This window comes from Lonchura striata, chromosome 1 (assembly GCF_050655825.1).
Source record: "Lonchura striata isolate lonStrDom1 chromosome 1, ASM5065582v1, whole genome shotgun sequence".
Taxonomy (NCBI): Eukaryota; Metazoa; Chordata; class Aves; order Passeriformes; family Estrildidae; genus Lonchura; species Lonchura striata.
Genome location: NC_140703.1, coordinates 65387249 through 65413964, shown reverse-complemented (window position 1 = coordinate 65413964; position 26716 = coordinate 65387249). Strand labels below are relative to the sequence as shown.

Here is a 26716-nt window from a genome sequence, read left to right as displayed (position 1 = left end):
CTCTGTATGGCCCTTCTGGTTTTGATTCAGGTTTCCAGCTCTTTGAGTAAAATATACAGCACGAGTGCATCTGCAGCTTGTCTCCAAGGGAATAAGGGCACGCTGATGAGAGCAAAGCACTGCCAGTTTCAGCCAAGAGCTCTGCTCCCATTTCAGGGTGACACTCACCCTCCCTCGACGCCAGCGCTGGCCACTTCGATCTTCCAGCAGGCAACACGTTCCAGAGCACAATCAAACCTATTGTGCAGCTTTAGAACAGTTTTTGCTTTAATCTATTAGAGGGAACAGCACAAGGATTTTTATATCTAATCCAATAAATCTACACTGACATCTTGTGGAGATCCTGAGACCAAAATGCCACAGCCACTGGGCAGGGTGGGATTTACACTCTTGCCTTGTCCTGCTGGACACTAGCACAGAGGCAGCTGGACTTTCCAAAGCAGCTGCAGCTGTGCCTGCAGTGAAAACCAGATCCTGCAGCCTCAGAAGTCATTGTTCTCAGTCCACAAACATAATTTTAAGTGATCCTCACAAGACCAACTAAACCAAGACTATTTACTCTTAAATCCTAACTGAAAGCAATACTTTGAGTGAGGCCATTCTTACATAACTGCCGCTTCAGGGTTCTCAAAGCACAAGCTTCTGATGAGGTCTTCTTTTCATGCTGAAATTTTATTATCTCTGTAAGTGCTGAAAAAAAATGGACCTAAGTAGCATTCAAGGACTCCTTTCATGCTCCTGTTCATCTAAAAATACATGGGTTAAGCAACAACTGCCTGCTGTTTGGAAACCTGTGCAAGATTTTCCTCCATATTCACCCCATTCATTTTAACCCCTCTTGCCAAGTCCAAAAGGTTTTCTTAAGCCACTGCCTGCTTTCTTCCAGTGCTCAAGTGTTCAAGGAGTACAAGCCTCCTGTTAGGCACAGCCCACAATAACGCTGCAGTGAAATTGCTTAGCAGGGATAACACCATAGAGCTGGAATCCCAGCACAGACAACCTCACAATCCAACCATACAACTGTTCTTCCAGCTTTTTCTTACTACCATCTAGGGAGCAAATGCTCCGTCTCCTCCAAGATGGCCAGAGACCCTCTGGAACTGCTGGAGTAGCACCAGACAGGTGGAAAATGGAGACTATCTGGACGTAACAGAAAGCGTGGGAGAAGACTACTCAATGCAGCACGCAGGCTGGGGAAGCCATGACCACCATTCACAGCACTAACAACAGCCACCCTGCCTCCAGCAATGAACCTCTTAAGCCTTTGCCTGCAACTTCCCAGTAACACAGCCATCTCCACTCAACAAAAAATCCTCCTGCTGTGCACCCATTTAGTCACCTCAGAGGAAGAACTGTCACCCCAAAATTGCACATGGGAAACATTCCCCACAGTTATGGCTCTGGGCCAGTCTGCTCCATCTTCTTTCTCTTCTCAGGGCAGTGTCAACCCCAGCTCCCCACCAAAGCCAGACAACTTTCCTTTTCAGGGAAGCACAGCATTAGCAGCACATTACAAGACCTCAGCTTCATGCACAAAGATAGAAATGGAAGAGTGCAGAATGTAACAAATGCTATTTTACCTGGCACAGATGCTAATGCTGAGCACATTAAGTTACCACATGGCACCACCTAACCAGTTACAAGTGGGGGAAAACCAATCATCCCAATAAAAGCCCAAATGACTCCAGAGTGGGAATCAATAGCTGCAACACTGGCTCCACTATGAACAGCAGACAGCTTTTATCCTTTGGGATTCAAAAGAAATGGGGAATTTTCATACTTGAAAGTGACTAATCAGTAAGCAATGTTTTAAAAAGTAGCAAAGCCTATTACCAAGCAGTGTACAACCCAAAAATCCCCACACATAAAGTCCTGTCACTTAGACTCATAATTTGCCTTGAGCAGTCCCAGAAGCCTCCATACATATGTGCAGCTAGGTCTCATTATTCAAATCCTGTTGCCTAGTGTTAACTCTCAAATCTATATTTAAGCACCTAAGTAGGAATTACTACAGCTTTCTAAAGATCCTAAGCACCAGAGCTCTTGTTAAGAGCTTACCCAAGTACTGACCTCCTAATGAATCTGTTTAAACGATAACATTCACCTTGTTCCCAGGGCGGTGAAATTCAGTACTTTCATGCACTCTTGAACCTCTTCCAGCAAGAGCTTATGAGCATCCTGTCTTTCACATCAAAACACAGACTACAGGCAAATACACAAGAGGAACTATTTCTAAAATCCTGCACTGACTTCAAAGTCACTGTACCTTGTTTCAGAAAAGTCTTGAAAACAGCACGATGCAGGCTGTGCACTACAGTTTGGTAGAAATTTGGGAACAGTATTTTTTTAACAAAACATATCTGGGCATTGAACCAAAAATTAAAACTATCATAGTACCAAATGGAGATATTTTGATAACATTCTCACTTTCTCCATTCCAAAGCCAGGAAGCCTCTAAAAATTTCTGCAAAACTTGAATCTTGCTGTTCTTACAGTCAGAAAGTCAAAAAGTTGCTTTTCCTTTCCACAGCTTGAGCCTGTCCTTTTGTCAGAAGGGCAACTCAAATCCTGGAGATGAGCAGAACACAGCAAGAATATTCCAACTCATAGAAAAAGGCCAACTCTTCATTTTTCATTCTCTTTCATGTAACTATCATTTTAAAAATCAATTTGCACACAAAGCTGGTGTTCTACCTTCAGTCTATAATGAATTCTGTATTAATCCTCCTTCTTGCTTGAGTTACAAGGAAATGTGAGAAACAGACAGGAGTGTATTTATAGGGCCAATAGTTGCTAATGTTATTGGGGAGAACAGGGAAGAACACAAAATACAGGGCTGGAAATGCTCTGTAAATTTAAGCAGCAAGATGATCACTCAGAATCCTGAATTATGACTGAGTAGTTCTGGATGAAAATTTAGCAAGCAATAACTGAAGTAAAATACTTTGCAACAGTTCAATAGATACAAAGGACCATACACATTTAATTGGAATAGAGGATTATCTAGAACATATGAAGCTCCTTCAGCAGCATCACAGGACTAGACAGAAAATAGGAGTGGAATAATGTAATCTGTAGGCAACAACTCTCCTTTCTAGCCCTCTTTCTAGTCCTTCAGACGCAGGAGATAAGGTCTCTGCTCCAAGGCAAGTCATCAAAAAACTGTCTGCTCTAGTGGAACAGCACTTTATGGATTACTTGACATTCAGATCATTTTTAAAACAATACTGTTGGGAAGTTAGCCAAAAGCTTCAGAATGGATGTATGGATGGCAGCAGAATAACTTTATGATCATGGAATGGCTTGAGTTGGAGGGGACCTTAGAGATTATCTAGTTCCAACCCCTCTTGCATGGGCAGGGACATTTTTCACCACACCATGCTGCTCCAAACCCCATCCAATCTAGGCCTTGAACACTTCCACGGATGGGGCATCCGCAGCTTCTTTGGGAAACCTGTGCCAGTGCCTCAGCATTCTCAAGGCAAAGAATGACTCCCTAACATCTAATGTCAACCATCCCTCTTACAGCTTGAAGTTATTGTTGGTGGCACCAGTCCCAACAGCAAACTCTAAGGAATACCACTCTGTTATTTTCTGTAACTCACCAGTGTTATGCTGTGCACCCATCTCAGGAATACAACAGCCTTTCACTGAGCACATGAATCATAAAGGATACCATTCAAATCACTTTGTCATTATCAAAAACTTTTAAATGAACCAATAAATATAGATAGTGAAAGGGGGGAGAAATGATTAATACCATTCAAACACCAGCATGGTTCATAAATTAGCAAAATGAAAGCACTTCAAGTTTTCTAAAACAGGAAAGATGATCCAACCTGCCAAGATACAGTCCAACTGTGAAGGGTGTAGGAAGTAGAACTAGACCTAGGATTTTTTATCATTGAAAGACTCGTTTCAAATTTAGAATACAACAGTTCTGATAAACTACATTTTAAATGCACATTCTACAATAGCCATACTTTTCAGTTCCTTCTTTTGTTGTCAAAAGGATCTACACACACAGGGATACGCACATAAGAAAAGATGACCTTTGAGTTTATTGCTTAAAATACAACTTTCAGGCCACATGATCACTATGCATTGACACAAAGATTCTTCATTTCAAGGGTAAGCACTTTCCCAAATCTCAAATCTCTTGAAGAAGTTCCTTTTTTTCCTCAAAATACTTCTGAAACCACTCAATATGTTCAACCTTCTGCTTAACACTGAGGTATGGGTTTTTTGAAAGCCCACAGATGACTAGTTCCATGAAGTGGCGGATAGGTCCCTCTTTGGGAAAGCCTTCGAGGTGTTTCTCCAGAAAGATATGTTCATAAAATTCAGCATCATCCTCCATCCCTAACAGAAAGACAAAGCAAAAATGACAAAGTTGTTATCATAATATAATAGCAAATTTAACAAAGTAATATAGTTTGAAAATAATCTTAAATTAGTAAAATTAATGGTTCTGCTTGCATTTCTAAGAATATGTAATATTTAAATCAAATTTCTGGCTTGAAATCTTGATAAAAGACTGATGCTGGGGTGGAAGTAGGAGGAATAATTAGAACTATAAATCAATCTTCTTGCCAAAATCCAGTTCGTTCAATACTTGAAAATTTTGATTCATCATTGGTACCACCTTTTAGATTGCAGGCAGTTTCTTCATAAATTTTTAAAGAGAACATTGATTACCTAAATTGTGCAGAGGATTAAAGAATACAAACTAGTCTTGAACAAATAAGGCAACCTCATAAAGTATCAAATACTGAACAGTTAAACTGTTAACAAACATGTCCATTGCAAGTCATGCTTTTAACATCCTATTGCTATCAAATGGGCACATAAATTTGTTTTTCTGACATTTTCTGAATGTGTGAGTGTATGATGATGTAAAAGTGCTGTGTATGCTTTTAAGTCATAGCCATCACCAAAGATGATGCATTCAAAAGCCTCCATAGGACATGGGACAAAGGATTATTGGAGATAAGGTAAACTTTTGTTCTTCATCCTGTGGATTTTTTTGCTGTTGTTCATACTGTGATGGTAGAGACTCAGAACACAAATTCCTACATACAGAAAAAAGGCTGCTTTTGCCATTCCTAATTTTAAGGGAAAAAGTCAAAAGGCAATCTGGGATTTGTAGTGAAATATTTTTCTTCACTTAGATATACATGAAAATTTTTATTTGATACCAGTTGGCTTGCACTCTTAAATAAAAAACTGTTATTAGACAAAAATATTACACCACTTCAAGATGACAAAAATGAGAAGCATATACAATACACATGAGTATGGTGTACATGTTTTTCTAAGCTAGCTAGTTATGTTTTTCTATCTTATTTGATAAAATTAAATCAGGAGTATTAGAATTCAGGTAATTAAGCCACGTAAGTTCTGGGCTTCCTTCTTTGGTAGAGCTTCTACAGTTTCAGAAAAAATGATGCACATCTCTGCGATGGAGAAGTCACTCAAATTGTATTTGTTAAATTTGCATTACTTTTTCATGCTTTAAACTTAGAGCATTGCAATATCTGAAGGAAGTACCTATATTTTTCCTAGAAATGTGCGAGTGCACCAATACCACAGTTGCACACCACCTTTATCTCCGTACTTGAAAAAAGAAAGCACGCTTCCTTCTTCAGAAGCTCTCTCCTTGTTCCTCTATGTTGAAAGTTAAAATAAAAAAAAAAGTAATGTCAGTTTCAGAAAGTGTGTTTCTGCTGTGCTTGGAAAGCTAAGTTCACAGACAGAAGCAGTGATGATTCTTCCACTATGCCACCCATGCTGGCTTTCTCTCACCAAGGGGAGGTAGAATCTTACTGTACCTGGATGCTACCAGTTGCTTTTTCAAACTAACAACCTTTCCAGACTTCCATACTTATACTGGTCTCAAAAATCCAAGAGAACTAAACCAAACAAACTCACTACTGAAAGAATCCGTATAATGCTGACAGTAAAATTTGGCCTTCTGGATGCTCTTCTGGGGACAGATACAGGGTATCAGGAAAGATTGTGCCTAATAAATAATTTTACCAATTTTCATATTTAACCCAAAATAAGCAATTTAGAATCTCACAAAAATGCAGGTAAGAAGTAAATATTACGCAATGTATTCTGCTTTCCTGTTTGTCAAAGACTACATGGTTTGGGGACGAAGTGTTAAGTCCAAATATTTCAGTTAGACCATGTATTTCAGTCCTCAAAAAAGTAAAGTGTACATCACAGAAAAGGAGAACACAACTGTCCAAAGCATCAGAGGCTGAAGCCTCTGGTGGGAACAGATTAGATGAGATAATGACTTCCCTCACCCCTACCAAGCCCTGACTCCTGTTGCAAGCCTGTCCCTCAGCCCATCTTGCATTGTCCTCAGAAACTTAATTTGAAACAATATGCATGGCAGAAGTCTAAAGTAGAGATTTTCTTTTTCAACATCCAGACAAGAAGACACCTACTCTCAATATTCTATTTCCAACCCCCTCCATGCTACAAAACAGAAAGTCTGGAGAATTTCTCTAGCTAAAACACTAATCCTTCCAAGACATGACCTTAAAGATGTCAATCCAAACACAGATGTTCATCCCTTATAGACAGCATTGTGACATGCTATAAAGATGACTGAGTATTCAGATGTAGTGAAAAAATGTGTCTGTCCATGGCAGAGGGTTTGGACTAAATGATCTATAAAGGTCCTTTTCAATACCAAGTATTTTATCCTTTTAGGATTTCTAGAATTACATTGATCATGCTCTTCAGTAGGTCCCTAGAACAGACCGAGAGATAGTAAAGAAACCCCGAGGCAATGGCTGTGTAACTCTGTCATCTCTCTTGGCAAGATGATCCAATCCTTCTCTGCTGGTAACAGCAGCTCAGATAACCAGCAAATAGATCAGGATTTGGTGAACTCATGCCCACAGAAGCCTTCGCAGGCAACTGAGGAATTAATTTTCTGAGACCTTCCTATCACTTGTGCAGTAACAATCTCTGGCCCACCAAAAGCATTTGCTCCTCATAATGAGGTGCTAAGGCAGATTCACACCTATAATCTGCTCTTTTTCAGCTTTTTGAGTCATTATGGCATAAATGCACAGAAATAATAAATGAGGCACAAATAAATGTCCTTCCCAACTTTTTGCCATGGCAATCATGGAGCAGCATTAAAGCTACTAAGAAGCAGGAGAGACAAGCAAAAAGGAGTGAGAACAATGGTTTGCTAAACTGATAAAAATTAATCAGAGACTGTAATTTTCTGCCTAACAATGACTTCAACTGCACTGGACAAGGGCAACGGCATGCAGGTAAGAGCAAACAACAGGGCAGTAAGGTATGTGTGGGGAAGACTGCTGCTGCCCACTGTAGCAAGCCAGTATGTCTAGCCACATCTTCAGATGTTCATACCAAAATAATTTCAAAAACCATGTTCTCGCCCTGGTGCCACAAAGCACAGCACAGTGCCTTGGTGAAGCACTCTAATGAGAACACCAGAGATGCTCTAGAGCCAAGGAAAAGAGTTGTAAGAGGTTGTCCTTCTTTTTTATATTTGGCTTAAAATTTTAAAAGCTTTCATAATGCTAAAAGTTGAGTATACGTGCTTCCTCAACAGAATATTTAATTGCACTTACATTTTTAAAGACACATGGTTTTGGCATAGAAGAATAATCACACATTTCTAGATGCAGAACAAGCTGAAATAATCTGTTGAGGGAAATGGCTGTTACAAAACTGCAAAATTAACAGCAGAAAGCGGCATCTTTCTTTTGCAGAGAAAGCATGTTGATGATATACTCAGAGCAAGGTTCTCAAGCTTTTAACTGTGCTCTGACACACCTGAGGTGATTAACAGCCTGTGGCTGGCAGTCTGATAGGACGGAACTTACTGACTTGGTATTTCAACCTGAGAGGCGACAGGTTTTGGAAGGCTCCACTGGAATTTTCCACATGACTAGTCTTTGTGGACAAATCAATCAAGATTCTTGTTTTAGCTATATGTAAAGACTCTTTGTCCGTTGGCTGCCCCATCCCAGACAGCGCGGTTCCAGCCGCACGGCTGCAACAGGGAAACCATTGCCCGCCAAAGACACTTTGTCAACTGACGGCCCCAGACAGCAGGGTTCCAGCCACATTACAACAACACAAAAACCATTGGCCACAGTGGTTTTAAGCTTGCAAAAACATGACTAGAGTATACTTGGATTTCTACATGATGGAACAGATCAATCCTGGGAACAGTGATTAAATTCTATGAAGAAACTGCCAAATAGGATGAGAATAAACATTAAGAAACAATGAAGCACATTATTCAATTTGCAACTCAGTATAGGACAGCTTTTCAAAGACTCTCAGCTTCAGATATTAACCTGTTTTGCTCTCAGTGACTGAATCATTACAAAGCAGTTCTGTTTGATGTCTTTAAAGTCTTTAAAAAAAAAAAACCAAAACCCACAGCCAAGCTCTCCCTGAAGTTATGAAGTCCCCTTTCCTATCTGCACACTTGGTGTAGTTGTTCTTCACTTCCTTAACATTCACTCTCTCTGCTGGCATAAGTTCACACAGAGCTTTTTCTTTTTTTATGGTAATAGAAGAAAATACTGTGCACAAAGATGCCTAATTAACATAGATGCCCAGGGTGAATGAAAATTGTGACTGTTTATTCTTATGAAACAGACAGAACAAAGGGAGCAAACAACTGTTTAACACTTGGCCTACCCAGATATAGAACTCGCAGATAGCTGTTTGGGATCTGGCAAGACACTTGGTCCAAGAGCCACACCAAAGAACAGAATCAGCATTATAAAACACGTACAGCGGTTTTAAGATTCCCCAACTTCTGCTAGGAGCTTAATTTAAAGAAGATGCAGAGTAAAAGGTATTATGTAAGAGACTTGAACAGCCTTTTGGTGCTAAACACATCAGGGTGGGAAGAGGGGGGGAGGGAGGGAGTCATCCCCTTTTAGCAGCAGCCAGTCCTCAGATCAGCCAAACCACCTGCAAGACTTCACCTGAAGAGTGCCAGAATGAGTTCATCTGAAGCACCTCTGATCTGAGACAGTCGGGGAGTTATGTTTGCTTACTATCAAAAGCATGACTCACAGCTGAAACATTATGTTAAAATAGTCAAAGGTCAAACATGCTCTAATTTTCAGAGAAGATAAACTGAGAAAGATAATAAAAGCTCACATACCAACTTCATTGTCAATTGGGAACTCCCACAGTATTCCTTCTTTTGTCCACTGGATCATCTCCTCAAAACCGTTTCGGGGAGGCTGTGCAGTTACTGCTGCAACCTCCTTTGCAAACTCCAGGTCCCAAATTGTTGGTGAAGATACTAAAAAATAAGTTTTGTAAAGATCTCTCAGCAACCAAAGACTTCTCACTAGCTAAGACAAAGTTCTTTAACATCAATCTTTACAGAGACTAATAATTTCAGCTATGCAAATTTTTCTACCTTAGATAACCAGCATCACCTTTCTCAAATGAGAATTCTCTGTTGACATGAAAGTTCATTAAGATCTCAAATGTCTGATGAAAATCTATTCTGAATGCCCAGGGGAATATTTTTTATGTCTTTCACAGGAAGAAATAATTTAAATTTTCTAAAATTGTTCTCCAGTTTTGTCTTTCAAAACACATGGATACAGCAAATTCTGAACTTGACTAGTGCACTGTGCTAAAGGACTCTTACTTCTACAGGAGTTTTCAGGTTCTTCATAACTACATCCTCCTTCAGAGAAACAAATCTACAAGGGATGGCAATTCCTTCCCCAATGCTCCTAAGTGTCCCAGATTTTGTCTCTCAAGCTGAAAAAACATGATTTCTTACCCTTATCACAAAGCTAAACAGTTCCTTTAGGGATTTATCTTTCCTGATGCCTTTTTTTTTCCATTTTAAATCAAAGTGCACTCATATTGCAGCAGTTACTCTTCTTAAGGAGTTCCTGTCCCTCCACCCAGGAGAGCTGGTCACGAGCCCAGACTGAAGCGCTTCGCTGAACTGGAGGGAACAAGCTGTTACCACAGGACAGGGAGGGACCTCTGGGAGTGCCCTGGGCTGCTGTCGAGTCAGCTGGCCTAAGCTGCATTCCCCTTTGTTTTCCTGTCTCCCTCTGTTATCAATTCATCCTAAAATCCTTGGAACACAGATCTTCATGTGAATTCAAATATTACAGTCTACTTGGAGTGGATCATAGCCAATAACCTATTATTTTACTACTTCTGAGTGTAAATATTTGAGGCCAAGATATAATTTCATCTTTGGCTCAGTGGCTTACAACTCAACTGAATTAAAAAAAAAAAAATCCCCCCCCTCCTTTAAGAGAAAACACAATGAAAGAGCAAACAATATTTTTACATACAGAAAAGTGTTTTCAGAGGTATTTTTTTGTGTTAAATCAGAATATAATTATTCAAATTATTCCTTAAGAGGAAAATTTACAGAACTATATTACCAGGCTGAGTACTTTGATTTGAAGGCTGGAGGCAGGAATAAAATACAGCTAAAAGACAACATGAGAAACCATACCAGAATGAAATTATTGTCCACATCATAAAGAAGACAATAAATCCTCTAATAGAGGAAAGCAGAACCTCATTTTTCAATCTTGCAGTAGAAGTGATAAAGATTATAATTTCACCTCATGAAACAGAAAATAATACTGGCATTTTACATTGAGTTATGAATAGTATTTTCAGGATGACAATTTCCTTTCCAGTTAACATTCAAGTTTTCAAAGTCACTACTCAATACTTAAAACAAAACTTGCTTTTCTGTTATGTATAAAAAAAAAATAACCTATTATCTCCTCTAATATGAACCAAGACAGTGAAAACAAATGAATCAAGGTATCAAGTATAACACTGGTATTTCCTGAGATTAATGCCCAAAAATTGTTTGTCATCAGGCTTAGTCAGTAAGCCAAGTAATCAGCTTCCTGGTCTAGAATATACTGTAAATTTCCTCAAGGCTACCTGGAATCAAACAAGGAAACACCACACGAAAAGCTGAAAGAAGCTTACTTCTTAACATCTAATTACAAATACAATGAAGTCCACTTGCCCTCCGAAACAATTTGTACACATTCCAATTTTATGTTTAAAAAAAAAGTGCATCTTATCTTTTACCTGGGGTGACTGGTATGAGCCACTGTGTCTGCATTCTGTTCTTGTGAAAAAGAAATCTTACATTCTCACCATTTTACCTGAGTATATTTGATTCAACTCAAAATCCATTTTTTAAAACACTGCTTTTGTTAAGATAGCTAAAAACAAACACTACATCATTTATTATGGTTTTTAAATGTAAAATAGACCAATTTTAATAGTACTGGCAATCTTAAAAAACAGTAAACTGAATCCCATTCTAATAAACAGCTTTCATAGAGATGGCTGTATTTAGAAAGTTCACACCTGTTTGAAAATATGCAAATGGCACTATTTGACATTCTACCAAAAAAGATGAAGTAATAAAATTAATACCTTCCTGCAGTTTCAAGTGTTAAAAAAAAAAAAAGATAAAAAACTACTCAGCTGGAATCTGGCAAAAACTTAGTTCTACTCTTGAAACAGAAACAAATACTCATCATTTTGTAAGATTTTAGACAGAAGTACTATTTCTTTTGCTGCTGCTAACTTTATATAAAGGTCTAAGTCACTACACTGGAATAAAGTCTGATTTTTAAAAGGGCCTCAGAATAGCTGAGGAAAAACAGCCAATACTAACAATGCAGTCTCACTGTTCGCATAGAAAAGTGAGGGACACTGTTCTTTACATGACTTGCCCATATCACACACTCCTGGCCAAACCCAGCCTGTATTAAAGCCAAGCCTTCATGAGTAAAAGCTATCCCTGTTAGACAGCTGTGCCATTCAGTGAATATGAAGGTGGGTCACACCTGTTTTGAATTTAGTTTTGGTATCTTTTATCTCACATGAATTTTGGCATGTATATTTAGTGGATAAGGAACTGGTTGGGTGGTCACATCCAGATGGTCCAGGGCTCATGGACCATTCCAGGGGTCTATCCAGACCATGCATTTAAATGGTCCAAAGCTTAACATCTGGATGGAGATCAGTGACAAAGTGGTGTTGCTCAGGAATCCATTCTGAGACCTACAGTATGGTTCAGTGTCTTCATCAACACCACAGACAGTGGGGTTGAGTGCACCCTCAGGACATTTGCAGGTGACACCAAGCTGAGTGGTGGAGTTGACACACATGAAGGACAGGATGCCTGCCAGAGGAACCTGGGCAAACTCAAGGAAGTGGCCTCACGGGAACCTCATGAGGTTCAACAAGGCCAAGGGCAAGTTGCTGCACCTGGCTTGGGGCAACCTCCAGCACCTACACAGTCTCATGAATGGACAGAGAGCAGTCCTGCCAAAAAGGATTTAGGGATACTGGTGGATAAAAAACCGGACATGAGCCAACAATGTACATTCACAGCCCAGAAAGCAAACTAGAATCATAAAACAAAGCATGGCCAACAGGTTGAGAGAAGAGATTCTTCCCCTCTGCTCTCATAAGAGCCCACTTGGCATGCTGCAACCAGCTCTGGGGTCCGCAATCACAGGAATGATAGGGACCTCTTGGAGCTGGTCCAGAGGAGGGCCAAGAAGATGATTAGAGGAATGGAACATCCCTCCTAAGAGGAAAGGTTGAGAGAGCTGTGATTGTTCTTCATGGAGAACGGAAAGCTCTGGGCTGACTTTATCCAATCTTTTCAATACTTAAGGGGAGCTTGTAAGAAAGATGAAGACAGAAATTTTTGTAGCACCCATTGCAAAAGGACAAGAAGCAGTGGTTTTAAACCAGAACAGGGCAGATCCAGACTAGACAAAAGGAATAAATTCTTTCAGATGAGGGTGGTGGAAACAGGTTGTCCGGGGGGGTGGTGGATGCCCCGTCTCTGGAAACATTTAAGGTCAGGTTAGGTGGGGCTCTGAGTAACCTGATCTAGTGGAAGAGGTATCTACTCATTGTAGGAGGGTTGGACACAGATAACCTCTAAGGATCCCTTCCAACCCACACTTCCTACAATTCTAAATATATATTAAGAACTTTACAATAGGTGAAGCAGGGTGTCATTTGTCAGCTGTCAAGGGCTCTTTCCAGCTCCATCTGGAAAGCTAAACAAAATAAGGCCACAGAGCAACCCAGTGTGTAGTCTTGGGTTACTACTACTATGCTTATACTTAGTCACCTGCAGGGCATGCTTGTTTCCTTGGGATCACAGCCTCACATTTCCTTGCAACTTGACCAAATAAGCTGGAGCCAACACACCCATCCTCCAGGCTGGCTTTACACTCAGAATTAAGACTGACCTTTGTGACCAAAAGCCAGTTATACCTTTCAAGTTCACTAACAGAGTGCCCTGATCAGCACAGAAAACATTTCATTACACTGCATGGAAGTTTCACTTGGTAAAAATAAGAGCTACATCAAACTAGTCATTTATCTAAAAGCAGAAAGAGAACAGGTCATGTCTCCTCACAAAAACGAATCTCTTGATATTCTAAAAATGCAGAACTTAGCCTCACTGCATTTTTCATTACTGAATTTCTACTAACCTGTTTTCAGTGCATGCTCTGGTTCTGTAGAAGCTTTAGTGAATATATTAAGCCTCCTTCCTACTTTGAGACTTCTATAAACAAAAAAAGAAAACTGATATTTAGTATTTCACAACACCTTACAACATTGCCAGATAACACATTAAAAAGCACAAAATATTTTCATGAACTAACACATCTCTGGAGACAAAAAAAGATAGTGACTCTCACTAAATCTTCAGGCTTTTAATCAGAGAGTGTTTATGCCTTTACTATTTGTCTTTAACAAAGTCTCTCAAAACATTTCCATGTTAAAGAAGGAGCATAAATCAAGCACTGTATTTACAGTTAATTTTAACTGGAATATTTAGGAATCTGAACAAAGGTAAACAGTATCAAACCACAGTTCTTAAGTGATTTTACAAAGCTGCAACTATCTGAAGACTTGGGTTTTTTTCCCCTGTAAAAAAAATATTGCACAATTCAGGAACAGAAAAGGCAACAGCTAAATCAAATAATTCCTGCTTTATGACATAAATAGCCCTTTTGGAAGATCACACAGCCACCTTCTCTGCAATACAACAAACAGAGTATATCCATATGATATATTTTCAATAGCAGCATCACTCTGGTGCTTACTCTTCTGAATATATAAATATTTCACTCTGACCATCTATTGTCAATCACATTTATCATTACAATAAGCATATAGTAAAAAAAAAATTAAAAATACAAGAGTTCAACAAGTAATCAAATTCTTATAAATGAAAACAAAAAAAACCCAATGTCTTTAAAATCAATTATGTTTTTAATCGTATTATCTTCCAGGTTTCCCCTGAAATTCTAACAGTTCTTTAATTCTGTTATTTCATATCCACTGTTATCCTGGCAAGATTTAACCTTTCTGACCTTAAAATTCGACCCTTCTGGATTTACTGGACATTTCTAATGGCCTCAACTACTTCTGCAAACCTGCTCTTGTCATATTACCTTTTAGTGATGAAACTAACCTGGATCTATTTCAGCACAGAATAACCTAGTTACAGAGCCTTAAAAGAATGTTGATTCAGGATTATATTTTCCTATCTGTGTGTAACTCCCAATGACATTGGCCAAAGATACATGCATGTGTTGGAAGGAAGTTTATTTTAAAATTACGAGTTTAAATTACTATAAAGCAACACCACTCATTCCAATGCAATGTACTAACTCGATTTAAATTTAGGTGTTCTTCCTAACCCATTCTTTTCCTACTATCAGCTGATGAGAAAATCCATTATATATACAGGTATGCAGGAGGGAACTTCAGCCAGAAACTGGAGACAGTATACTCACTACAGGGATTTTAAAAACTACTTTAAGGTGCTGTTTCTGAAGTTATATACCAAGCACAGTCTCACCACACACAGAATACTGTACATCTAGTCACCCAGGTACTCACCCTTTTCTTTTCCTTTGTTACCCAAATTCTGTCTTCACCATGATCTATCTAAACACAAATGATTCCCTCAATTTTCAGGCCCTAACCCCCAAAAACAGAGATTAATTTGTAAAGTAAATTAAATACAAGAGAAAAACTTACTAAAAACTGCTAGGGAAAGTATACATGGAGAAGGAATGCAATGATGAGCTGACATGGGAAAATCCAAAGACTACAGGCAAAAGAAGCACATCTTACAGGAGTAAACCAAAAATATATGAGCACTCCTTATTTCACTAAAAATAGAGTGGCCACATAATACAGCAGCAAAATAAACTTAAGGAGTATCCTGATAATAAAGAAATCAATTATGAATGAGATGGTAATAAATAAATAAATAGAACAACTTTAATATATCTTTAAAATCCCAACAGAATGGATGAAACTTTTCTAAACATAGAACATTATCAAGTTTTGTAGAGGAGGAAAGCAAGCTTTCAAAACCTCCATTTCCCAAGAAGTTAAGAAAGTGACATAATATTGTATTATGCATAGGTGAAATTATTTTAAACTAGTTAAAACAAGAAGAATTACATTTCAGCACCAAGTATGCTTAATTTTCTAAAATGTAACATTAAAAAAATGCACATTATTTGATTAGCTGGTTGCCATTAACTATCTTGTTCTCACAATTTGTTTCAATGTTAACAGTACTTTTCTTGAAGAAATTTTAAGTAATTTCTTTAAGCTCTGAAGTATTACAACATTAATATGTACAAGAAATATTATCCATTAGTAACTGCATGCTCCTTCCATTGGAAGTGAACACCACAAAAGTACCTTCTGGAGTCCATAGACCGAGCTGATGATCTTTCAGGCCTTATTCTTCGACCATCCTCATCCTGCAAGGAAATGCGACCGGATATCCTCACACCCCACTGGGCCGGGGACTGCCTTTTAACTGTCATTTCTGAAATAACGTTGCTGAAATGACAAACATAAAATGTAAAAACTCAACAGATTGACAAAGCAAGGAAGTTTGGAATATGTATTAAGTAGAAACCCTATTTTCAACTGGTTTCATAAGCTTCTATGAGACCAAATTATACACTCCTCACAAAAATACACCCATCTTTAATCCATCAAACATTGAAGGCTGTTGTTCTAAACCATTTGTTACATCCTATGTATAAAAGTGCTACTTTATCCTATGGTGAATGCTTTCTTTTAAATTATTTCATTTTCAACTAAAAACAAAAAAAATCATGTATCTGTATACCAATAGTCACAGAGTGTACTAGGCATGTTTTGCTTAAGCAAATGGGGAAATTCTCTGGATACAAAAAATAGGCTGAAATAGGGAGGCAAAAATCACCACTGTTTTGGACAGGAACCAACACTGCCCAGGGACAGAGCTGTGCTGCTGCAGACCAAAAGGAAGCTTGCGTTCACACATCAGCTGACATGGGCCAATCATGCCACCCTAATAAGTAGGTCACCTTTCCTGATCCACTGCAATCTGTTGCATTGCATAATCATATTACAGCATTAACAGACCACATCTTCCTTCATCATTCTGGAGTGAAAAATCATACGTGAAGAGCAAATGCTCTGATCTCCTCCAGCACCATATGCAGCTCCTTCTGATCACAAAGGGTAAATCACATCCCCTTCTGCCCCTGCCTGTGAGCTCCCCCTTCACTGGCAACTCCACTGGCTGGGAAAGGCCAAGCTGGTAACTCTTCCTGACAGCCTCCTCTCCACCCAACCACTTCCAGTCACACACAGTCATCCCAAATTGCAGCACTTAAGACATAAATATGGTCTCAAAAAATAAAAATAGGCCAAGTCAAAAATACTGCACTATCCATTTTATGAAAATCCCAATGAAATTCAAACTACGCCTTTGGCAGCTTAAGTCAAAAGAGATTTTACTGACAAGAAAAAAAATACTTCTGGAAAATTGTAAAAGCTAATTGCCACAGAAACACAGCACGATTTCTCTTCAGTCTTAGATGTGGTTTCAAATGGCAGAACAAGAATAGCATAGCTCTTCCAGTACCTACTCTGAAATAAAGGCATCTGAAAACAAATACGAAATAATTTCATTTTAATTTAAAATAAAAAGCGATCTCAGATTAGCTGCATATCTCATATTAGAAATTACTCTGTGAAGTGGCTACTGGAATTAGTGAGCTGGTGTTGGGCCAGAGGCTTGACACACTTACGAGGGTCAAAGGGACCTAATTTCTAAGGTCAGCCACACACAGCCCAGCCCAACAGCTTGACTCAGCTGTGACCTAAAAGGCTGGTGCTTTCCCTTGCTTCAGGGAAGACAGGATTGCTCAGAGAAGCTCTCTTTCTTGACTTACTTGCAGTTTTGCCCTGTAGCTGCAACTACACTGCTGAGCTATCAGAACACACAGTCAATGCTACCATGTTCCTCACTAGGAAATCCTAACGTCACCCCACCATTGGCATATGAACATTTCTGGCAGCAACATTCGTCACTCCATCATGAAAAGTGCACCTGTACTAACAAAAGTAGAAACCACAAAGATTTTTTTTAGTGCCTTTTGAAACAAAAAAATATTGGTTTAAAAAGTCATACTCCAACATCAGTGTACCCATAGTGGTTAGATTTATATATTCCCTCATTCCAACACAACATCAAAAACTGAAGTTCCTACATATACCTTCCTTCCAGAGATGGGAAATGGTAGGACTTCTGTAACAACCACAGACTTGTTCTCTTTCCTGATTATCAGCCAATAATTATAATAGTTAAAACAGAGACCCAAGGAGCTTTGGACATATTCTAGCCAAAGCTCTGAATTACTTTTCTTGTTCACCCAAAACAGGAGCTGAAATCATAGGGCTTCAGATTTTATTTTGGTGCAGTGCTGTTGTGATATCCATTGAGTGAAAGTTCAGCCCGCATTGAGGAAAATAAATTCCTGCATCGTTAACATTTTCCCCTCCTAGTGAATGCCCTGTTCCCGTGCTTTCTACAAGGTGATGAGATTACTGCATAGAACAGTGACCTCTGGAGGTCTTGCCACAATCCTGGTAAAAAAAAAATTGTACAAAAGATCAGGACAACATACAACAAATTTCATATTATAAATCACAATAGCAGTATTCAGTTTTTTGCAGTTCAGCACTATGTAGCTTTACTGCTTGTGAAAGTATCTTGCTTTTAAATATTGTAAATAACTGAGGAATATATATTGGCTTTTAAAATACGTAAGTATATTGAATGCAAAACCTTTACAGAAAAAAAAGGAAAGTTAAATTGCATATATTCTCTTACTGTCAAATAAAGCTTAAAAATAATCATGCATGAACAAAAGTGAATGCTTTCTAATATATTAAAAACATCTTCATGCATTGTGTGGATTGACAAATCAAGTCTGATGCTGCTGGGCTTTGTAAAATCAACATTTTTGTAAACACTAGTCAGAAACCTGAGAGTACTGTATTTATTTCGAAGAACTAAGAGGTCCATACTAACTCTAAAAGGCTACTATAACCATGTTTTTTGTCATTAAAATCAGCACATATTGCTGGTCTTTCTTGAAAACTCACCCACTGATAAAGAGTTTCTGCTACCTAACTCTTAAGGAAGAAAACTAAAACTTTTCAACAACTGGCGGCAGCAGGAGGAGTGTATTTGCTGGGAGAAACAAGCTAGGTCACAAAGCTGCCTCGGGGAATAGAACTTGCCAACTCAGAGCACAGCAAGCCAGCCATGACATTCCAAAAAGGCTGGTTCTGGTTGAGGAAAGTGCATTTTTCTAATGACAGTGCTTCATCCACAAGCATGTCATAAAACACTGTAATATCGCATCTTAACCCACCAATCAAAAATACAGAGGCACTATATAGCTGCAGCTTTTAAATTTCTGAAGAATTTAAACTCTCAAGAGAAAAAAACATTTTTGCTTTGACTACGACTTCCTTAGTCATTGTCTTTCTTCTACTGCAGCCCGAGCCGAGCTGGGTCAGTGCTTCAGGAAAAGTGCCATAGGTGATGAGAGTAAGAGAGTCTGTGATGCCAGCAGGCAGAGAAACCACACCTAGACAAGAAAGAGCATGTGCATCCTAAGGAAGGCAGACTGGCACATTCCAGGTTGGGTCCTGCACATGTTAGCTCACTCAGTATTTCTGTGGTCCTCCAGCACCTTGGGTACTCCAGAAAGTTTGAATTACATTTGAACTGGTTACCCACAGCCCATGCCACTGTTAAGACATTCGTGTACTGTACACTTCTAAAAAACCTTGTGACAGAGAGGGAACGAGCTCCCTGTCAATTAACAATTTAATGACCATATGCTCTATATAAACAGTCCTTACATCTGAAGAACAGATATTTTGGTTAACAAGTTATTCACTGAGCATTGTACACCCTAGTCTTTGCAATCATCTACCTCAACCTGTTTGCAACCATCTGTCTCGTTCTTCCTTAATTTCCACTCAGGCAGACATCAGCCTCAGACACCGTTAACTCCTTCTGCAGAACACTGACAATCATTTCAGCACATCTTTTAATAATACCTACAAGTAGAAATACATGTAACCTACAGATCATAATATATAGGTCAGGCTTAGATCCTGGGTTGGGCAAATTCATTTTCACAAAATAAAACTAAGATAAGCAGCTTGCAGTTTGCACTGCAAACAGACATAAATAAAAGTTTCACACTCGTATTTTGGTAAAGATCCAATTTTCTGTTGTTCAGCACTTCACCTGGATTTAATGCCTAATTTTCTGTATAGTTATTTGAATACTAGCTGGAAAAAAAATTGCCTTTAACTATCATCCAAAAGAGCCCTATGCATAACTGTTTGAGCTTCCAAACAAATGTTTCTCATCTGTTTGAAAGCCACACTGGAAACAGAGTTAAGCCAAGAGATGAGTTTCATGCGTTGACTGGAAAGTTTTAAAAGGAAGGGTGGGGCTATAAACAGAGCTGCTCTAGTTCAGCTCTGCAGAGCTGTCATGAAAATTCACCAGTCCAGACAGAACGTCTGAAACATCGACAAATCCATCCATTGTGTGAGAATTTTGGAAGCTTGTGGCAAAAAAAAAAAAAAAATAAACAAAACCCACCAAACTTACAAAAAAGAGCTGTTATTTTGCTAGCCTGTCCAAGAAAGCAATGATCCTGGGCATGAAAGCAATTCAGTTTCTGCAAAACCACTTCAGAAAGATGATGGCAAAATGAAGAGAGTTTGGTATAACCAGATCAATAATGTTACCAATATTCATTAATCCTAAGGATAAACTGTCCAAAGGTATCTTTTAGGGGCACCTTTCCAACACAGAAGGCAGTCACCTTCAGGATGACATTGCAAAATAGGAATTTCTAACGTAATTGAGAAAAACAATCAATACACAGACCGTATGTTAATAGTTCCCCCCTTCTTCTGTTTATCTGTGGTTTCTTCATGTCTTCTTAGTTGTGCAAGGAGTTCTGATTCTATCTGTTTCTTGTTGTGTGGAAGGGAAGATGCAACTGCAGAAGCAGCCTTCACCAGTTCTGGATTTAAAGGCTTGTCTCTGTAAACAGAAACACAACAGATACAGAAACAAACAAAACAAAACAAAACAAAACAAAAAACCAAACAAAACAAAAAACCAAAAACAAAAACAAAAGCACCTTTACTATATTTAAATTGTCATTTTGTCATTTCTGTACTGCCATTTTATATCTTAATAACTCAGGTATTTCCCAAATGGGGGTGGCCAGTGGGACAGGCAGGTTTGCCCTATATTGCCCTAATTATCAAATGCTGAAGGACTCTGACAAGCTCTTGTTCCCCAGCCCGGGGAAATGGCAGCCCTGTGCCACTGCACAGCCCCTCGGACACACAGCTTGGAGACCACTGACAGCACAGATCTGTGGGACACATAGTGGACAGGAGCAGCTCCAAAGACTCAAAAATCATTACACCATTCTTAAATTTTTTTTTCTTTTTCCTCAGTTTTGTTGTATTTTATCTGAACAGTATTTGCCTTCTCCCATTAAAATAACTTTCCTCAGGCAGGTGCTAGTGCCACCTTTCCACAATCTCACTGTAGAAAAAGGCAGCATAAAGTTGACAACATACAGCACCTTTTGCTCAGATTCTCCCCTGTGATTTACTCCAGTCTACAACTCTGCACCACACTCCCGTACAAGATTATTTTCTATTGTGGAAATGGTTTCTTTTGTTCTAAATAATGAAAAAAGAGAGTTGAAAGAAGAAGGATAAAACAGGCTAAGAAAAGTTTCTTATACTTTACCGTTGGGTGTCTTCTGTAATTCCCTGAGGCACAGAACCTTCACTGTCTAGGCCTTCCACCTTGTTCATGGCTTGCTTCTTGTTCTCACTGGCTTTTAATTGTTGGAGTTTCTTCCTGTAGCTCACTTCCACTTTCATATTACCAATAATGTCTAACAGCTGCTGCTTTGGTGTTTCAGCTCCATCCTCCTGCTTCTTTGCTGCCCCTTCAGGTGGGCTGTCTTTGAAAGCAGTAGATTTATCTTTGTCTTTAGAAAGCACACTGCTTGTGCTGAAGAGTTTCTGTTTGCTAGATGGTATACAAAGTTAGGAAGCAGAAGTTAAAAATAAGATCCAAGGCTGAATTTTGCAAACCTACCAAAAACCCCAAAACAACAGTTACAACTGTCTAGGCCCAACTGAGTGCAACCTGGGTATGTTATGTGTCAAATACGTACCTTTCAACTTCTGAGAAGGGCTGGGACACCATTTCAAACTGTTGATTACTTATTATTTCCTTATCACAAATACGAAGTAAATAACTTTACACACCATTTATTTGTGGAAGAAATAATATAAGAACTTAGAACTTTTAAAGTATTTCAGCATCAGGTAGCAGAGAGAAGTTTGAATTTACTAGTACTTGATACTTAAATTCATTGGTACTATAGAAAATCACCAAAACTCTTAATATGAGTCAATGAAGAGACCACTCCCTGAAAAAAGACTGTACACATGCACATAACTTCACATGTTTTTACACACTTGTGGCACTACTATAGATCATATTCCCCTACTCTGCAACATGGATTCTGCTGCAAGTTAACCCAGAAACAAACAGGAAAGTTCTCTGGGTTTACTCCTCTGCTTAGTTTAGCACATCACTGCAAAGAAGCTGAAACTGACACAGTGCAGCTGAGGATGTGAAGACAGGGACAGCAAGGAGCTGCTCACAAGATTCTGCAACACAAACCCAGCTGCATTCTCTAGAAAAACTATCATAAAATTCAAAAAGCTGTTCTCTATAGCATTCTAAAACGCAGTGTTTAAACCTTTACATTCACACCTACTTACTTTGTTTAAAAATCACCCTCAATTTACAGAAATAAAAAAATACATATTTATTTTGATTCAAAATTTAAAAACTTCAACAGATCTTAAAACACTTCCACAAATCTGAAGGAATTGTGGCATAGCTCTCCTCCTCACACACATCTCTCTTTGGCTAAAAAAGGAAAATCTGCCAGTTTCAGCAGGCGCCATGTCACACTTTGGTCACTCGGCACTTGATAAACTGTCAGCATTAAACCCTAAATTTCAATGTCGAGAAGCAACAGGAAAATTTATGGAAAGCTTCAGAACCTCATTACTGGGAAGATGGTATGAGGCCACTGCTTTACACTGCACTGTTCCCCACGGGTCCTTAACAAACTCCTTGTTTGTTAATTCAGGCGGCATGTTCCTTAAAACTATGTAACCATTCAGAAACCACAGAATCAGAATGCTAAAGAGTTGGAAGAGACCTTAAAGATCCCCTAGCCCCAACATTCCCTGCCACAGACAAGGTCACCTCCCACCAGACTGGGTCACTCAAGGCCTTGAACACTGCCATGCTGGGGCATCCACAACCTCCCTGGACAACCTGTTCCAGCACCTCACAAACCTCCTCAAGCACAAGCATTTCTTTGTAATACCGAACCTAAATTTCCCTTCTTTCCATTTGTACCCATTACTTCTGATGCAATTTGTACCTATATTCCTGAAAAAAAAATCTCTTTCCAGCTTTCCTGCAGTTCTCCTTCAGACACTGGAAGGTTGCTATGAGGTTTCCATGCAACCTTCTCTTCTCCAGGCTGAACAGCTCCGACCTTCTCAGTCTTACCTTAGCCTACAGCAGCAGAAAAGCACAGCAAGGCTGAAAGCCTCAGGCACTTAAAGCCAGCAGCACACTGTAGTTTGCATTCCTGTATTTCACCTACCATTCAGTTTGCCTTCTGCTGGAGAGCTTGACCTCGGAAAGCAAACACAGATACCAAAGAACCCGAGCTGCTTTGTACATGAGCCTATCACAGCATCAGTGCTTGTTCCAAAATATCGAGGAGTTTTGAAATTAAAAAAAAAAAAAAAAAAAAAAATGAAAGCACAACACAGCTGTCATTAAAAGCAGCTTAAAATATTTTAGTAAAAACGAAGAACTCCCAAATGCAGCTCATAGCCCGTACTTTGCGCAGAAACAACAACGCCCAAGAGGCAGCGCCGCTCTGCTGATACAGGGTGCAAAATTACGGTCAGGTCACACACGAGGATCACCCACACCGCTCCAAGATGGGAAGGACGGCAAGGACAGCAAAGAGAAACGCGGCCCACGCCACTCCCCTCCACCCCACTCCACTCCCCGCTGCCTTCTGCCCACCGGTGTCCCCGCCACCCAGCCCCGGTGGGACGGGCGAGCCCCGTCCCTCTGAAGGCCCAGCCCTGGGGCACGGCCCGGCTTCACGGCAATGCCGGGTGGGCGCCGGCCCCGTCCGGAGGGGAGGGTGCAGGGGAGGCCGGTACCTGCGGGCCGTGCCGTGCGGCCGCGCCGTGCCGTGCGGCCGCGCCGCCGCGAGCAGCCGCGCCGCCAGGCCCCACATGGCGGCCCCGCACCGCCGCCCGCCCGCCGGCACCGCCGGCCGCGCACGGGCGTTCCGCGCACCGGCGTTCCGCCCGGCCCCGCCCCCCGCCGCTCCCGGCGCAGCCGCCCCGCGCCGGCCGTGCCCCCCGCCGGGAGCTCGGCTCGGAGAGAAGCGCTGCCGGCAGGTCGCGGGAGGTGATCCTGCTCTGCCCAGCCCTGCTGAGGCCGTATCTGGAGTCTTGTGCACAGCTCTGCGCTCCTCTGTGCAAGAGAGACATTAAGGCTCACATCTTTCTGAAACATGCTTCAAAAATGGCGCCAAGCCTTCACTTCATCTACGCTGGAAAGGCCAGCACTGTCCCATCTCTTGCAGCTGACTGTAGTCCATCGGGACACACACCATTGTCATCTGCGGAAGGCCTTACCTGCAGAGGCCATCTCACCTTGACTCCATGTGGAACTGCCCTGCCTGACCCAGCTCTCCAACAGTGAACAACATCCACTGCACGGTGCTGGGGCAGTTCTGCTGTCTCTGCAGCTCTCTTCTGGGACGATACTTGCCACGAACTGCCATTCATCCTCCCGGACAATGAGGATTTCCATATGAATTAGGAAATGCAAACTGGCTTACAGGGGGCAAATGGTTTGCCTGTGGTTAGCTGGAGATGGCACAAGGCCCAAGAGATAGCCTTGGACTTTGGAATGGACAAAAACACAGCCTGCAAGAGAACCCTTTCCTGTCCACATCAGACAAGTTTCCATGGCCATCCCCATGCCTCCATGCCAAAATACTCCGTTGAAGAGGAGTTGTGACACTCTCACACAATGGACCATCACATCCCAAAGCCAATCACACAGACCCCTTGAGTTCCAGAAAGCGCTTCTACATTCCTGTAAAACTCTTACGAGTTAAGGTCTCTGCACACATGTCCCATTTCTGTCACGCCTAAATGCTTTGAGAAGGGGAAGCGTGAGGTCAAACTCCAGATAAAATGATACCTCATGTTAGGAGAGTCTCTCGGGAGTCATGGCAGTTCTTCCATGACACACCAAGTGTTGTTGCTTCAGGGTATGCAATTCCTACATAAATTCCTCCTTAAAACAAAACAAGCGCTCCACAACAGCACGGTGCATGGACAAAAAGTAGGGTTTGGCTAAGCAGACACGGGTGCAGGCAGCACAAAAAGCCATGTGGTGGCGATATGCTCGTGGAAGTGCCGCATTCCAAGGCTATAAAAGTTCCCAGGCAACATTTCAAGCGCTTGTCGCCGTCTCCGTATTTTCTGCAGAGATCAGATAAGAGCAGATCAGGCCTGGTGGTGTGCCCGAGGAACGTGGCTATGAAGGAGCACCCTGAGATGCTCAAGGTTTGATGGCATTTTAACCACAAGCTTCACTGCATTAGGGGTTTAGATGGATTTCACCAGCTGGATCTTCCAACAGTGCTGCAGTCCTGCTAAACAAGAAGCCAGCATACAGATCAAATTTTTTTTGCAATGAAACAGGAATCTTTAAGTATTGCAGATTATTTGGGATGCACAATTAACTCCAAATCACTAATTACAACAGACTCAGATTTTTTTTTTTTTTTTTTTTTTTTTTTTTTTTTTTTACATTAAAGAAATTACAATTCAATTTCTACAGCCATTTATAACCTAGGCTCTTCTTTCTTGTTAACAATTGCCACAACTGGAGTACTGCATCCAGATCTGGGGTCATGAGCACAGGAAGGACATTGACCTGTTGGAGCAAATCCAGAGGAGGAACACCACGTTGATTAAAGGACTGGAACACTCCCCTACAAGGGAAAGGCTGAGATAATTTGGTTTGTTCAGCCTGGAAAAGAGAAGGCTTCAGGGTCACCAAAATGCAGCCTTCCAGTACCTGAAGGGAGCCAACAAGAGAGCTGCAGAGTGGCTTCAAAGTGAGAGTAGGTTTAGATTAGTTGTTAGAAAGAAATTTGTCACTGTGAGGGTGGTGAGGCACTGAAACAAGTTGCCTAGAGAAGCTGTGGATGCCCCATGCCTGGAAATGTTCGGGGGGGGGGGGGGGGGGGGTTGGATGAAACTGAGCAACTCAGTCTAGTGAAAGGTGAAAGGTCTCCTGGCCCATGGCAGGGGGTTTGGAACTAGATGGTCTTTAAGCACCCTTCCAACCAATAAACATAAACATACAAGAAAATAAAATATTAACCCTTTAATTAATTTAAAGTGATGGAAAAATATTAATTTAAGTTTATAATTTTGTTTATACTGTTTTTTCCTTGTTTTGAGTTGTGAAAGTAGGAGTCATCAGTTTTATTTGGTGGAAAACACCATGGATCTAAGATTAAATATGTAGGTCTGTGTGTCTCAACCCACACAAATACATGTGCAGCTCAACAGGGATTACAGAGCATACAGTGCTTCCCAGAAACACTACCTGGTCTGGCACAGTATCTCAAGTATGACTGATCACTGATTCACCTTATGGCTGCTGTTCATTTACCTTGCCACAGACTGTACAGTGTCCTACTGCTTTCAACCAGACATTGTTCCTGATAAGCCTTATTGCAAGCACTTCAGGTAACTTCGAATCAAAAGGGAAAAAAAATCAAAAATCAAAAGAAAAAAAAAAAGTGTTGTGTAGTTTCAGCTGAGAAAAGCAGTATTAGCCCTTGCCATAGTGGTTTAGGTCATTGTATGCCACCTCAAAGTCCTGAAAAGTCAGGATCACGAAAGTGACAGTTTAGGAGAGTGTCTTACGACTCACGGGAGTTTCTCTGTATACACAAACTGTTGCGGTTAGAGGGTACACAATTCCTAAACAAATCCTTAAAAAAAAAAAATCACCCAACTAGAAGAAAAATAAACAAACAAACATATACCTAAA

The 26716-nt window shown here is 40.3% G+C and overlaps 1 protein-coding gene across 3 annotated transcripts; it reads right to left on the bottom strand.

Annotated features, from left to right (window-relative positions):
• Window positions 1-2954: 2954 nt before the first annotated feature.
• MRPS31 (mitochondrial ribosomal protein S31) lies at window positions 2955-24706 on the bottom strand. 3 transcript variants are annotated; one of them, XM_085578488.1, is made up of 7 exons: window positions 24289-24706; window positions 21254-21541; window positions 20369-20527; window positions 15805-15948; window positions 13566-13639; window positions 9185-9328; window positions 2955-4362 (listed from the first exon to the last, which is right to left on the bottom strand). In XM_085578488.1, exons 1-7 carry the CDS (start codon window positions 24417-24419, stop codon window positions 4151-4153), a joined length of 1152 nt encoding a protein of 383 aa, XP_085434614.1. In that variant the 5' UTR covers window positions 24420-24706; the 3' UTR covers window positions 2955-4150. The 3 variants fall into 3 exon arrangements, with proteins under 3 accessions (XP_085434614.1, XP_085434622.1, XP_021382286.3); XM_085578496.1 differs by lacking the exon at window positions 24289-24706 and adding an exon at window positions 23211-23885; XM_021526611.3 differs by lacking the exon at window positions 24289-24706 and adding an exon at window positions 23788-23885.
• Between the last annotated feature and the right edge of the window lie 2010 nt (window positions 24707-26716).

What these genes read in the sequence shown, in the direction of transcription:
- MRPS31 (XM_085578488.1), bottom strand. Translation starts at nt 24,419, where the DNA reads ATGGCAGTTCGTGGCAAGTATCGTCCCAGAAGAGAGCTGCAGAGACAG. An exon ending in CAGTTCCACATGGAGTCAAG is followed by an intron (nt 21,542 to 24,288) that starts GTGAGATGGCCT and finishes TATACCATCTAG; the next exon opens with CAAACAGAAACTCTTCAGCA. An exon ending in CGGTCTATGGACTCCAGAAG is followed by an intron (nt 13,640 to 15,804) that starts GTACTTTTGTGG and finishes TTTTGTTTATAG; the next exon opens with AAGTCTCAAAGTAGGAAGGA.